Source organism: Paramisgurnus dabryanus, chromosome 20 (assembly GCF_030506205.2).
Source record: "Paramisgurnus dabryanus chromosome 20, PD_genome_1.1, whole genome shotgun sequence".
Classification (NCBI taxonomy): domain Eukaryota; kingdom Metazoa; phylum Chordata; class Actinopteri; order Cypriniformes; family Cobitidae; genus Paramisgurnus; species Paramisgurnus dabryanus.
This window is the reverse complement of record NC_133356.1, coordinates 14141251-14156179: the sequence shown is the minus strand read 5'-3', so window position 1 is coordinate 14156179 and position 14929 is coordinate 14141251. Positions and strand designations below refer to the sequence as shown.

Genomic DNA, 14929 nt, shown 5'->3' with positions numbered 1-14929 from the left:
ATATACATTTACAGTAAAAACTGTTTGAAATGAATAGTAAATTTACAGTAAAAGGTTGCAGCGCATAGACATTTACACACTGAAACATAAAGTAGCTATATATAGATGTGTTATTTTCATAATAAATAAAAGTATATAACAAGCAGTGTTTTGGGAAACTGTGTCTAACTACACTGTTATTTTGTGTAAGTTATGACCAACAGACCGTGAAGTCTAAGAACAACAAGGACTTCTCCCTAAAAATGAAACTAACAAACTCCAAAGCATTTGTGACTATCATACTCTGTGAAACACAGTTAAAACTATAAGACATGGGTTTGATTTCCTGGAATCATCAACGCTTATGCAATAATGTAACTCTGCAATATTGATTGTATTTGTCAGAAAGGAATTTGGTCAAGTCTTTCCTGAGGGACGTGGCCCTTACACACATTTACACTAATTGAGGAGATCTCTCCTCACCCCTCCAAACACAGCAGGACAGCCAGTCAGAGGGGTCAATCCTAACCTGTACTGCTGCCACTCACTGAAAACACACACAAAATGGTATTACAGTACCAAGGCATTTGGCCATTTCATTATAATCTAAATCAGTGGTTCTCAAACTTTTTCAGCGTGCAGCCCCCCTTGTGTACGGTGCATTCCTTTGTGCCCCCCACCCAAAGAAAATTTGTGACAAAATTTTTTTTTATTAAACAAAACTAAACAAAGTAGTGCTGTTGGTTAGCAGCTTAATTTTTTTAAGTTTAATTACACAGAATGCATGATAAATTAATGTATTTTATAAAACTGGGGGGCCCCCTGGCCCCGGCCCCCAGTTTGGGAACCACTGATCTAAATCATACAGAAATGTATTTATCATATGCACACATAGGCTACTCAATGTTAATCTGGAACACATAATACACTGCAAACAAATGTGGCACTAAAAACTGCAAAACACATACTGCAATAATAATACTGTTTCTTGGATAATTATAATATTTTTACAGACATTGTTTTATTCTTTCAGAAAAATACTACTTAAAGTGGATCAAAATAATACTGCATACTATATGTAATGTGAAGATTTTGAAAAGGTTTTAAACCCTTGTCATCTCTCTATTTCGAAGTGCATTAAAAGAGAAATTTAGAGGGGGAGGAGGCATTGAAGAAAAGAGAAAGAGAGAGAGAGAGAAAGCGTGTGTTTTTGTTAACTCTGATTACAAATGAAAGCTTTGCCCTTCCTCAAACTTTCCACTAAACATCACCACTTTACATCTGTCTCAGCCACAATACTGTCATTACATCATTAAAATGTGTTACTCATATGTTCAAGTGTCTGGAAGTCATTATCTCATTAAGAAAGGTAAAATAAAAGTACAAACAGAATCGATAGAAACTTGTAGTTGTGAGAGCACTCTTTCAGAATAAATAGTGATGAAATTACTATAGCCTACAGTATTCAATTTCAAAAACATTCCTTAATTTTTATAAAGAAACCACACCCATATTCTTGGCTTATTTTCCATGTTTTATGACAACATTGATTTTCTAGTCGTTACCACAAAAATACATTATTATATAAAAAGCAATATTATGGTCCCAAAAGTTCATTTTTAAATGACTTGAATTAAAACTACTTTCGTGGAAAATGTATATATTTTTTGTAAAGTTATGCCGGGTTAAAAAACATTTTTTTCTCCAAATATGTGTGTTCTTAAAGGGATAGCTCACCCAAAAATGAAAATTCTGTCATAATTTTTTAACTCTCATGTTAATACAAACCAGTATGCATTTCTTTTTCCTATTGAACACGAAAGAAGCTATTTTGAGGAATGTTTGTAACCAAACCAATCATGGGCCTCATTCATTTCCATAGTAGGATAAAAAAATACTATAGAAGTAAATGGGGCTTATGCACATTCCTCAAAATATCTTGTCTTGTGTTCATCCAAACAAAAAAATGTATACAGGTTTGTAACAACTTAAAGGTGAGTAAATGAAGACAGAATTTTCATTTTTGGGTGAACTATCCCTTTAAGCCCCTATCCTTATCATTGCAATACATTTAAGCTACACAGACTGATTTAAAATATTTTCTGGTACACCTGTGCATATTCAGAGCTAACTATTCAGAGGATGATATGTCTTTAGCAACTTTAACCTCATTATTACACTAAGCACCTTTAGGCCCATAGAAAGTAACTGTCTGCCTCCAGCACTATGAGACTTCTGATTTGGCTTAAACAAAGTTCAACTGAACCAACTAAGCGACTGACAAATAAAATGCATGCAATCTTACAAGCAAAATAAGATCATAGATGACTGCTTACTTTGGTTGCTCACGGGCTGTTACAAAACATAGGCTACATTAAGAGTGCACAACTGTCACTACAGTAATACGCACTGCTTTGTTTTCTTAGATGCGCACATTTTAAACACACATTTTATAGTATGATAAAATAAATCTATTATAAAACTTCAATCTCTATAACCTTCACAATAACACTAAATATACACTAAATATGAATGAATCTGAAAAAAGAAAGATTTATCACGATTCCAATTGAATGCACACAAAACATCTTTGTAAAGTAATAACTTAAAGAGTAAAAAAAATCAGACGCCGATTGGTCCAGTCATCATACTGTATATAAAACTGCGCGCGGCTTAATAAATCTTACTGCAGACTACAGTGACCGTAACTTCTCTAACTTATGACTCACTTAAACTAAATAAATTCTGTAGGAGAAAATTTGTTACCTCATTCCTCTGCAGCTGAAAGAGATTGTTGAGATAGTTGGAGTTGAGAGAGGAGCTCAGTTCACTGGCAGGGGTTTTGGTGTAGTTCAGATCCGGATGGGACGAGTTGGGCTCGGGTCGGAAAGCATCGAAGGCGCTCGTCTGATGTGTGTCTTGTAAAGAAAGATAAACCCAGTTGAGAAGCTGTGCAGGCTGGTACACCGATGTACTGGTGTCTATTGCAGACAACAAGCTCATGTTGCAACTTTTACTCTTCCACTGTTACTTTTGGGAAAGGCAAACTTGTTCTGAATCTACTGTGAATGCGCCGTCCGGTTCTCCACACCCAAAAATGAGCACTTCTCTCTCTTCTTCCAGCACAGACCCTATTCGTCCGCTGGGATCCCTGTCCCAGGTTTATACTTACACAAAAGTCATTGCTTCAACATGTCAGAATAAAAAGTTTTAGCCCGCTATCCTCGGCCCGTTATCTCGCTTTATTTGCACTGTAACAGCAAGGAACTCATTGAATATTCATGTAGTGTCTGCGCGCGTCACTGATCAAACAACCAATCAATACGCGCGCTTTAACAGCGCAACTTGTTGATTATTGGCCATCAAGTTAATTTAAACAGAATATTCATTTTTAACCACGGAATTTATTTAAAGTGAATTTCTTCATGTAGATTTTTTAAAACTATGAATTATGTATATATAGCCTACATAAAGTAATTTAAATATAAAACGGACACAAAATAAGTATTTAACAATTTAAACATTATTTCATATCTTATCAGGGCCGCATACTATTAGTATATTAACTTGAAAAAACATTGAAACATTAGCTCTTCCTCAAAACCTAACTAAACCAGGTCACACGTCTGAACTAAATCGTTTAAAGACCTTAGTATACGTGAAACTAAACACCTTAGGGAAGCCAATAGGCTGCATAAGCAAATGGGTTTGTTTATTTAACAACAGGGGTGAGATTCTTGAGTGATGAACCACAAACAGATCCCAGGGAACATTACCTACCTATTAACAATGTGTTGTTCAAGAATGATACAAACTTTTTTTCTAAGAATTACACACAATTTCATGTATGCATTAAAGGTTATATGTTAACAAATTAAACAGGATGTAAACACATTAAACATACTTAGTGCTACATTTGCTGGACTAAAAGAAACCAATAGGGTTTAATACGTCTACTGTATGTGGGATTCTCATACAGGATTTTACATCTGATTGACTCACCTGCTGTATGCTGGCCTAACATTGTCAAAGTGATTTGTGCTCCACCTTGTGGCGTTAAGGTTCTCATCCTTTGGCAGACACACATTACAAGCCCCAAATTTACCCATCTCATCAGTTCTAAAATTGGAGAGTTTGCTCCTGATTTTTTGCTTTAAAAAGGAGGATATTTCTTCAATATAAGGATTGACTTGAGCAATCTTTACTTTCTTTAGTAGATTTCTCAGATGAAGACAGTTGCCTTGTTTGGTGATGCTGCCACATCTGGGGCCACTGCTGCATTCTTTTTCATTACTTTACTTTATTATTTAACAAAACAAATACAAACCAATCAGGTATCTTTACTCACATTTAGGGAAGCAATGGACTTATATTCTTCTGTAACGTACCTATAATCCTAACAATTATGTGCACCCTTACAGAAAGCAATTATGCTTATATATACAGCAAAGTCAACATGTGCAGAATTTAGCCTCCCTCTGGTGGAGAAATGTTAAATCCTAGTAGTGAGAAGCATTTTTATATGCACACTTACTGTACCTGCTTTCCTGAGTGCATCTTGCTAGTGCCCGAGTGGATCCCTTATACCAAAGAACCTTAATCCTTGCATCATAACTCTTTAATTAGCAAAAACTGGGATATATTAGTTAACTGAGACGTAAATAATTTAAATGCACAATTTACAAAACATTAAAAATATGCATTAGGCAATGCACGTCTGTTTAGTCAAAAATGTTTTTTATGGCATCATGAAGCACCTTTATTTTAAAGAGTGTAATGAGCTACATTGTAAAAAGGTAAAAGTTAGATCAACTTAAAATACAAACATACAAGTTGAAAAAAACATAATTTTTTAGGTGTAACCAATTTAAGTAATTTTTTAACTTGATCCAACTATTTGCAATGTACATTATCCAATAAAGATACATGCTTTGGAATAATTAACATTACTGGAATAATCAATCATATGTTAGTGATTGGTGATGTCACTCATTTATTTAAAACACAGTACCATAAGAAAAACTAAGGTAAAAAAAATAAAATTCATTTCAGGTAGAAAGCTTAACAATCCAATAAATATAAAAAACATGACCACACTTTACATATTCACCTTATTTTTATAAGGAATGAAAAAAAAATCTGATTCCCTCTAAACTCTTCATAAACACGCAGATGCACATTGTGGACTCTACTCAAGATGATCCTTCAAATGCAACCTGTAACTGTAGCCATATTTGTAAGCCTTCCCACACAAAGAGCACTGAAATGGTTTCTCATTTGAGTGTGTGCGTCTATGTTTGTTAAGCGTGTAAATACGCTTAAAACCCTTTCCACATTCAGAGCATGAAAAGGGTCTCTCTCCTGTGTGATCTCTCTGGTGCACCCTTAGGTCGTATTTGTCAAAAAAACTCTTTTCACAGCTATCGCATGAAATTGGCCGATCACCAGCATGTCTACGCAAGTGTATTTTCAAATAAGATGGCTTGGCGAACTTCATTTCACAGTGGTCACAGGTGTATGGCTTCTGTCTTCTGTGAATCTTCACATGATCGGTAAGAAGAGTCGATTGATGAAATGCTTTCCCGCATGTTTCACAACTAAACAGATCTTCTTTGTGTAGTTGGTTGGTGTTTCTTGCTTCACCTGTCTTCTTAGGAGTAATTACACTTTTCTTTCTTTTGCTCAAATTGGAGTTCATTTGAGTTTGTATGATGTGCTTTGTTTCAGTCAGCTCTGTCGACCATCCAGCTACTTTGCTCGATGCATCAGTTTTTTTCTTAGAGCTTTTTTTGGTTTTGTGTTGCTTAGCTGAACATTTCTCTTTGCGTACCGTTTTGTTTTGTTGTTTATTTTGTGTTTTATCTACAGAAGCACGTGTGTTCCAAGTGATTTCAAATTCTTCTTCCTCCATTTCAATTGGAGGTATAAGGCCAGCAGGAAAGTTATCAAATGCTTCCTTCTTAATTTGCACACTAAGGTCCAGAAACTCTTTATCATCATCCTGAGAGTGAAGGATCGAGGAGACGTCTTTATCAGATTTAAATTTATCTTGGGATGCCTGAATGTCTGAATAAATTAACTCTGATTTCAGTGTCAGTATGGTGTCATTTTCCGTTTTTGGGCATCCATTTATAAAGTCCTGTGAGGTCTCATCTTGGTTATTGAAATAAAGGGGACTGATTATTTCATCCTCAGTTTTTATACGAGTAAGGGTCTCCACAAAAGGGAAACCTCCCTCCATTTGCTTTTTAATGTAAACTTCACAGTTTGAAATTTTGGGTGGTGATGAGTCTTCTTAATGGCAACCCCAGCACCAAAGAAACAGAAGACAACAGACATTAGGTATTTGTCCCACGGTGTGACTTTTTTGTTGTGACAGTACTGTACATATGGAGACAACTTTTGAGGAATGCATTTCTTTCTACATTTCCTAAACTGCTAGCAATTGGTCTTTCTAGACATTTTTTGTCTTGCATAAATCTTAAGTGTTTACATATTTGCATGGACTGTTTATCTCCAAGCTTATCTATTAAACTCAAGAGTCAGTCAAAACCTTAATTTGTCTTAATATATAACTTGCCTAATAAATAACAAAAATGGCATTTAAAGCGTATTTTACTTACCGATGAAACGAGTGGCACCAGAATTAAATAAAATGTACTTATAACCAACTTGCAGACTACCGGTGTTGACAACGGCGACAGGTGTCGTGAGCAATCCAGTCCCCCCGAGCAATTCTGCCCCCCTAGGACCCCGCGTAATTCCATTGGCTGAAAAAACTCCTCATGGGTAGCCTTTGTAGCGCCTTATTACAATTCCTTCAAAATTTCGTGATGATTTATATCGTTAGAATGTTGTTAAAATTACAATTGGTCTATTTTAAATTATCCGTTTAATATAGTAGTATATAACTGATGCTCTAGGTGGTGAGATCTACCAAATCTCGTTCTTAGATTTTTTTTAATTAGCTTAACGTGACGTACCAGCTTAGCATACAGCTATCGGGTAAAATAGCTTAACACAAACACCAGTTGCACTCACCGTAATAACGTAATGTCATTTTTTTTTATCCTGAGGTTTAAAAAAATATGTTTCACGTTCAGATAACTTAGTAATCAATAACATAAAATTGAAATGTGTTTTTGTTGTGTAAGGCAATTAATTGGGTTTTTAGGCGATTACGTGTGTCATTACGTGCTGCTCACGTGTTTGCAACATGAATATTAGTTCATTAATTATATTATTTTTGTAAGCTTTTATTTTAAAAATATTTTGTATGCTTCTATTTTGTAAAAAGTACCTAGCTTGCTACACCACTAACGCAGCTTCCATTAGCCATTAGCATCAAGATATCGCGATGACAAGTTTTTGACCAGGCATTACTGCTAGGTACCAATTGGGGTCCTAGGGGGGCAGAATTGCTCGGGGGGACCAGGGGGGCAGGGTTTCATATTTTATTGAAGCTTCCCTGGACGCCGCCATTGCTTAGCGAACACCCATCTGCTGTTAGCATCCCATTGACTCCCATTCATTTTGGCGTCACTTTGACAGCGAATAACTTTACATCTGAGGCGTTTAAAGACTCCATTTGTCCATTAATTATTTCTAAAGAAACACGAAAATGTATAAAAGGCTGCATTACCATGTATCTTACGTTATGTCCCAGTAGAAGCAGTTTTTGTAAAAATAGGCTAACGATTGCGTCATAACCTGCGACTTTCTGTCGCACAGTAGAGAAATTACCGTATGGACTGGGAGAGAAGCTCACAGGCAATCTTTTACTGACTATGAGGCAATCGGTTGGACGTGAAGGCATAAAGTGAGGGAGCTCTAATCAGAATACTAACCAAAATGTGCTCCTGTTCACGCTCGACGTCTCTGCAAGATTCAGTAGGTGATTCAGATTTCCCGTGGCACGGCTATTAGAAGACTTACAATTGCCAGACAGGTTGCTCACGTGACATCCACGTCATTGAGCTCAGTTTGAGTCTGCGCAGTACGCTCGACACCCAGGAAGTGCGTGCTTCTAATTGACTTCACTTGTCTCCGTTGAATCCAATGGGGTCGCTGTGTCCATTTCTTTTACTGTCTATGGGGGGGACTGGATTGCTCATGACACCGGAAAATCTTTCTTATTTATTTTTATTTTTTCGCGGGTTACAGACGATCATGACAGGTGCATACCGCCACCTATATACTGGAGTGTGCAGCACAGCTTATTCATCTATTTTACATGTTTTAATTCATCTAAATTATTCTTATTATTCACGTTTCCAATTGTGTCATATTTATCTGTATTTGATTAACTGAAATTTACTACTAAGAAACAACATTTATTAAACATCGTATGATAACTCTTGTACTAATATTGAGTTTGATCGATTTTGAAATGTGTAATATTTTATACGTTTTAATATTCCTCCACAAGTGTTGTTCTACATTAGCTATTATTGGATTTAACCTGGAAAATTTCCACACGTCATCTCTTTCTTAAGATGGTGACGTAGGGAGGAAAATAGGTGTCATTTACACTGGGGAAGCTGGGGACATGTCTCCACCACTTTTTAAAAGCATTTGGTTGAAATGTTCTGAAAAATCAAGCAATACCTGTGCGACTTACACGGCAAAAATGACTTTCTTACTTAGTATTTTTCTATAAGTCTAGTTTTTGGCAAAAAAGTACACAATTTAAGTGAATTTGTGATTAAAACAAGCAAAAATATCTGCCAATGGGGTGAGGAAAAAATCTTAAAATAAGATTTCTTTTTTCCTAACCACTTAATTTAAGCAAAAATTCCTTACTCCATTGGCAGATAATTTTGCTTGTTTTAACTAGACTTATTTTCTTACCTCATTTTGCTCATCAAGAAAATCTTGATTCAAGAATTTTTTGATATTTCTACTGAAAACAAGACAAAAATAATGAGTAAGAAACTAATTCTTAGTATTTTTGACTTGTTTTCAGTAAAAAAAATCTAAAAATTGTTAAATTAAGATAAATTAAGTCTAGTTTTTGGACCAAAAATATCAAATTTAAGTGATTTTGAGCATAAAACAATCAAACAAATCTGAAAATCAGAATTTTTCTTGAATTTAGTGTTTAAGAAAAATGTTCAAGATTTTTTGCTTACTCCATTGGCAGATTTTCTTGCTTGTTTAAAGCACAAAATCACTTAAATTTGATATTTTTGGTTTAAAAACTTACTTAAAGACTTATTTTCTTGGGTCATTTTGCTCATCAAGAAAAAGCATCTTAATTTAAGATATTTTTAGATATTTCTACTGAAAACAAGACAAAAATACAAATCATTTTTTTCTTGAAAATCATTTTTTGCAGTGTACGACTGGTTTTGTGTTCCAGGGTCACATATGTTGCTTTGTGTGCTTATGGTGTGGTTTCTTTTACATATGTAATGAATTTCATTGTAATCTTTGACTTAACGTGCTGCTGTTTTCTACCGTATGGTGCTTTGGCACTGTTCGATTGAGCTGGTGTTGTAGGGACTGTTACATGTGCAGTCAACATTGTTGAGGGTTTTTATGATGAGTATTTTTGTGTTGTTGACTGGCCTACGCTATGCCCATTTTTGATGCACCATTATTCAATATTTTTCCAATCCTGCTGTAATGTTTTTTCATCTGATCTTTTGTCCCCACCACTTTTCAACACAAACTGACGCCCCTGATCACACCGCCATCTACAGTGCTGGTTTGAGAAATAAGGAACCATGTCCATTGGAGGCACAATTACAGTGCAAGTATTGGATCTCTCACAAATCTGGCCCCATTATTTTTCATCTTTGAGTTATTACTAATGAGCGGAATCATGTGTGTTTGAATAGGAATAGTTGGAAAATGTGTATTGTTGGTGTGCTTTCGGGATCAAGGTTGGGAAACACTGCCTTACATGCAACACATTTTGTGGTCTTTTATTTGTATTGACTTACTGTATGGTAACATATCAACAGTAAATTACAGTACACTTTCATGTCATCAGGTAGCCTGTATTTATGGAAACTTTGCAATCTAAAAATGCATTATATGTATTTTATAATTTTCTTTTTTTTAAGTTTCTTGTTTTTATACAGTTTTTATGTCTATGTTTGTCCTGAAACAAATTTTCTGTAATGCTGCTTTGCAACAATGTCAAAGGAACACGCCCAGAGTTTGGGAATTTAGCTTATTCACCACCGTATCCCTCAGAGTTAGATAAGTCCATACATACCTTTCTCATCTCCGTGCGTGCTGTAACTCCGTCTGACACAGCCCCCGCTAGCTTAGCACAAAGTCTGGAAGTAAATGGCTCCAGCTAGCAAACTGCTCCCAATAAGTGACAAAATAACGTGAACATTTTCCTATTTATATGTTGTGATTTGTATAGTCACACAGTGTACAAATAACAAAGTGATATGAGACACAGCAATCTTTTAACAGTATACATACTGGGATCTATAATCTCAGAAGACAGAGCACTGCTACATGGGCGGAGTGATTTGCACAACTCTGATCGAACTCTCTGCTCCTCATCAGGGCTTCTCGGGTGCTGCAAGCAAATCACTCCGCCCAAGAAGCGGTGCTTCGTCTTCAGAGAATATAGTTCCCAGTATGTATACTGTTAAAAGATCGCTGTGTCTCATATCACGTTGTTATTTGTACACGGTGTGACTATACAAATCACAACACATAAATAGGAAAAAGTTTGCGTTATTTTGTCACTTATTGGTAGCAGTTTGCTAGCTGGAGCCATTTACTTCCAGACTTTGTGCTAAGCTAAGCTAGCGGGGGCTGCGTCAGACAGAGTTACAGCACGCACGCACGGAGATGAGAAAGGTATGTATGGACTTATCTAACTTTTGGGGATACGGTGAATAAGCTAAATTCCCAAAATCTGTGCGTGTTCCTTTAAGATTGTAAAAGAGCTAGAAATACATATGAATTGCAAATTAAATTTCTGTTGAGTAAATAATACATGTAGGCTACTATTCATTCGATAGTCTTATCAAATTGAACCAGAAAATAAATTAAATTGGCATCAAAATTTTAAGGATAATCAGCAATTGTATAAAAAAATATGTTTTAAAAAATCTCAATGGTCTATACCGATCACAAAAATATACTATTAACGTTTGTGCAAAGTGCAGCATAATTTTTTCAGTAAAAAATTTTTTGAAATTAGGACGTTCCCAACTCAACCCACAAAACAATAGCTGACATAATTTGACAATACAGATTTGCCTATGCAATTTACTGTACATTCAAATTTTCCCCATTTAAGGCACAAAACCCCTCCGATCTCAAAAATATAATTTTTATAAAGATCTTCATCCCTCTCTAACATGAGGAGTTTTCACAAATTAGATGTGAATGAACCAGATGTAGGAGTGTAGTGAGATATAAGACGCTCTGCTTCTCTCCAACCCGACATCAATGCTCCATGAACTGTAGAGAAGAAGGACCTTTGTGTGGCCTCTCCTGCAAACAACACCTGCAAAGGCTACAGAAAACAAAGATTATGTTTTTTCATGTTATAATGAGATACTAACAAGTTTACATCTAATAAAAATAATCAAATATATCCGTTAAACATTAGTATAAAATTTAGTATGAGTAGCTGTACCTTTGAATTACCGCCATTTAGTGGAAGAGGCTCAGCAAGGTTATCTATATCATATCCTGAGCAACCTTTGGCCACATAGGTGTAAGAGCCACAGGAATATGGATTATGAAACCATTGTGATCTCAAGAGCCTTCTTGGTGCAACAGTTGGATTCCCTAAAAATGTTAATACATTTTTTTACATTATCTTACATATACTTATATTCTGTCTTTATTGGTGTTTACAGAATCGACTGTGGATGCAGTATATCGAATATGGACAAAATAATACATATAATAAACTGCAATGATGTCCATATAAGATGTACAGTTAACAACCTGTAGGATTTTAAGTGAGTAAAATGTTACCAGTAAATTTACGAAGAAGCTGTGTGACACTTTGTAACACTTCCAATTCGGACAGTGTCTCCATGTACTCGGATTCATGTCCCGCAATCCATCCACAGAGCACGTGTCCAAATCTGTGTAGCAAAAGAAAAGTAATAAGGTATAAACTGTAGTAATGTGTAGCATTACTATCGTACATACTTCTCTGTGGGCCTGAGCACAGTAAATCCAAATATCTTTTTAATCCAGGACATCTTTACGTCGGAAACAACATCAGAAAGATCCGTCTCATCCTCCCACACAAGGTAGATCAGTTCACACTCATCATCCCAGAAAGGCTGCTCGAACTCAAGGAAGATCTTGTTGTTGGTCCCAAAACCCATTCTCTGAATGGAATGCAATTTGTGCAATGGAAGAGAAGGGCTCAGGAAAGTGTCCTTATGCTTCTTCAGGTACCCTTTGTTAAAAAAACAGCACATAAAATTTGTTGCAAAGAGATACCGTAGTAATCTAATAACAATTGAGTATATAAATGCATAAAAATCCCAGACAAAAGTGGTCAGTCCGGCTGTATCACACTTACCTAGTGGGACAGTGACTATAACATGGTCGGCTGCAAATGTCTCTCCATTACAGCATTCAATCAAAACAGGGAGGGTTTTAGTGTCTGGTCCATTCTTCGTGTTGTTCCAGTGAATGCACTTTACCGGCTTGTTGTACAAGACTATGTCTTTGGGAAGACCCTTCATCATGTTATCAATTAAACCTTCATATCCTCTGTGAAATAAAGAGTACATTAACACGTTAGTTGTTTTGTACTGGACAACTGAATTCCGATACCCCTGCAGTAAAATGGTCATCATTTTTTTGTGTTTTAGATGATGATGGTACCATGCACAGGATTTATGAATAATATATTTTCTCTGGCCCACCAACTAGACTAGCAACACAGTAAACAAGCATACTAACATTTCTACCATTTTACATAAAGGATCTGTCACAATGATCACTCACCCTGGGAAAGTGCAGTCCAGTCCTGGAAATGTCTTATACATGCCAAAGGCTCCCAGACCCACATCATCCAGCGTGTGTGTTCCACTCACACAGCACTCCATCTTTAGTAATGTGTTTATCATCGCCATTCTTAAATCTATGTTAACCGGATCTTCCTTCCACTCTTCTGGGGCCAGACGTTCAGCTTCCGTCTTAACAAACTTTCCAACGCTGGGCAAAGGCTCTCCGCCGATCTCATTGAACTGCTGGCTCTTTTCCATTAGTTTTATAAAAAGCTCCATTGCTGGCCCCATGACTTCAGGCCCCAGTTTTTGACCTGAACTGGAAAACCAGTTGGGATTAAATAGCGTAGGGCCATCCATTTTAATTTGCTGGTTTTCTTCAGACATTGACTGTTTGTCAAGGAGTCTGTAGTCGCATGCCAAGCGAAACACTGGATTTTCCTTTGATGGGCCATGGATCCAATTAGCACCAATCTCCACAATGTTATCACCTTAACAAAAAATGAGAAAAAGTGTAAAAAAACATCTCTCTCATATCTCTTTCTTTCTCCATACATGTATACAAACAGTTGTCATAAGGATCAAGATAAATATTTGCTCCAGAGCTGTACTGTATATTCCCATTAATATGTTAATGAGTTACATTCTATACATGATTAATTATGAATGAAATGAACAAATTATTTGAAAAATACAATTAATTGTACAGCAGGTTAAATTATTGTTTATTTACTGTAGGCTGTGTAAAATTTTAAAGATGTCCCACTGGTGAATGATTCAATTGCAGAAACTTGTTTTTTTTTTTGTATTTTACATTAAATTGTTAAATAGTAAAATGGTTCAGGTTTAGATTATTGTAGGTTTAGCAGTCTACATTGTAAAAGCCATGGTACATGTGTATAGTAATATTAAAAGCCATAATAATAATACTATTTCATATTACTGTCAGTGGCACGTGCTACTTTTGCAAAATGTATTAAAAAAATTACAAGTATCAGTGGTGTCATCTTGCAATCTGGTTAATCTTTAACTACTGACTTATTTGTTCATTACTGGACTGTACTAGCTTTACAAAATAAGTAGGCACATGTTTATATCAGTTTATCTTCTGTACTTCTTTTATATACTGTACTGTTTTGTTATGTGACTAAACAAACAGCTGACCATTTTTAATGTTATGTTCATGAAAACTTCCCCAAGTTGCAGATGCAAACCATAACATATTGCAGTTAAAATATCAGAGTAATCTCAAAATACATAAACAATTTGATTAAAATCTAACCAAACATGCTAATCCACGTACTGCAGGCCATGTGTGTTTATAGGAAGTTATGAAGAGTGTGGTAGATGTAGATGAATGACAGAAAAACGACCAATGCAGTTTACATTTCTGTTCATATTGTTAAGTGCTGTTATATAATAGGCAAATTATCATTTTCAGTCTTACCCAGCCGGCCTGTTTGTATTCTGCCACCGCTTCTTCCAGTTGCTTCTATGATGTGTACATTACGAAAACCATGCTTGATTAATTTCTGAGCAGCACCAATTCCTGAAATGCCGCATCCGATTATAAATATTTGCGAATCGAGAGCTGAACGCTGCGATGCCATTGAACGCGTTAACAGTTACCTTATTTCGCACAAGACGCTGAGGGCTCTCTCTCTCCCTCTCTCTCTCTCGTGATCCCTCCCCCTTACACTGACACGTGACCTGTCATCTGATGCGGCGGCGCTGCTAGAACTGACAGGCGGATGGCGTCAAAGCACCGCGAGAGCTAGTCGAAGTTACACTTCTCCATTTGATTTCTCGAATCAAACTCGCGGTACTTTGACGTCATCCGTCTGTCGTTTCTTTCGGCGCTGCAGGAAGTCAAACAAGCCAAATAAAAAAACGCCTACCTGATGAAACAACATACAGTTAACATACAGTAAACTTTTATATACAGTAAAGATAAAAACGTTTACGCTTTCTTAAGGTCTTAATAGGTAGCG

At 36.1% G+C, this 14929-nt stretch overlaps 3 protein-coding genes across 4 annotated transcripts in view; all 3 read right to left on the bottom strand.

Moving 5' to 3' along the window:
• Positions 1-3247, bottom strand: part of zcchc24 (zinc finger, CCHC domain containing 24) — a 38879-nt gene extending 35632 nt beyond the window's left edge. Inside the window, exon 1 of the mRNA XM_065296568.2 lies at positions 2746-3247. Within this exon, the coding sequence (XP_065152640.1) occupies positions 2746-2982 (237 nt within the window). The 5' untranslated portion in view covers positions 2983-3247. The remainder of the gene's footprint in view (positions 1-2745) is intronic.
• A 1465-nt stretch (positions 3248-4712) lies between these two features.
• Positions 4713-7039, bottom strand: LOC135786939 (uncharacterized). 2 transcript variants are annotated; one of them, XM_065296567.2, is made up of 2 exons: positions 6603-7039; positions 4713-6273 (listed from the first exon to the last, which is right to left on the bottom strand). In XM_065296567.2, the coding sequence occupies exon 2, from the start codon at positions 6218-6220 to the stop codon at positions 5168-5170; it is 1053 nt and encodes a 350-aa protein (XP_065152639.1). In that variant the 5' UTR covers positions 6221-6273; positions 6603-7039; the 3' UTR covers positions 4713-5167. The 2 variants fall into 2 exon arrangements, with proteins under 2 accessions (XP_065152639.1, XP_065152638.1); XM_065296566.2 differs by having other exon boundaries at positions 4713-6270.
• A 4232-nt stretch (positions 7040-11271) lies between these two features.
• Positions 11272-14614, bottom strand: paox (polyamine oxidase). Its single transcript, XM_065296565.2, has 7 exons — positions 14386-14614; positions 12937-13429; positions 12506-12699; positions 12124-12379; positions 11944-12056; positions 11597-11751; positions 11272-11473 (listed from the first exon to the last, which is right to left on the bottom strand). The coding sequence occupies exons 1-7, from the start codon at positions 14546-14548 to the stop codon at positions 11327-11329; spliced, it is 1521 nt and encodes a 506-aa protein (XP_065152637.1). The 5' UTR covers positions 14549-14614; the 3' UTR covers positions 11272-11326.
• Between the last annotated feature and the right edge of the window lie 315 nt (positions 14615-14929).

Coding starts and splice junctions, on each gene's coding strand:
- paox (XM_065296565.2), bottom strand. CDS start 14,548: ATGGCATCGCAGCGTTCAGCTCTCGATTCGCAAATATTTATAATCGGA. Junction 11,752..11,943: donor GCTTCTTCGTAAATTTACTG/GTAACATTTTAC, acceptor TAACATTTTTAG/GGAATCCAACTGTTGCACCA. Junction 11,474..11,596: donor TAAATGGCGGTAATTCAAAG/GTACAGCTACTC, acceptor TGTTTTCTGTAG/CCTTTGCAGGTGTTGTTTGC.
- LOC135786939 (XM_065296567.2), bottom strand. CDS start 6,220: ATGGAGGGAGGTTTCCCTTTTGTGGAGACCCTTACTCGTATAAAAACT.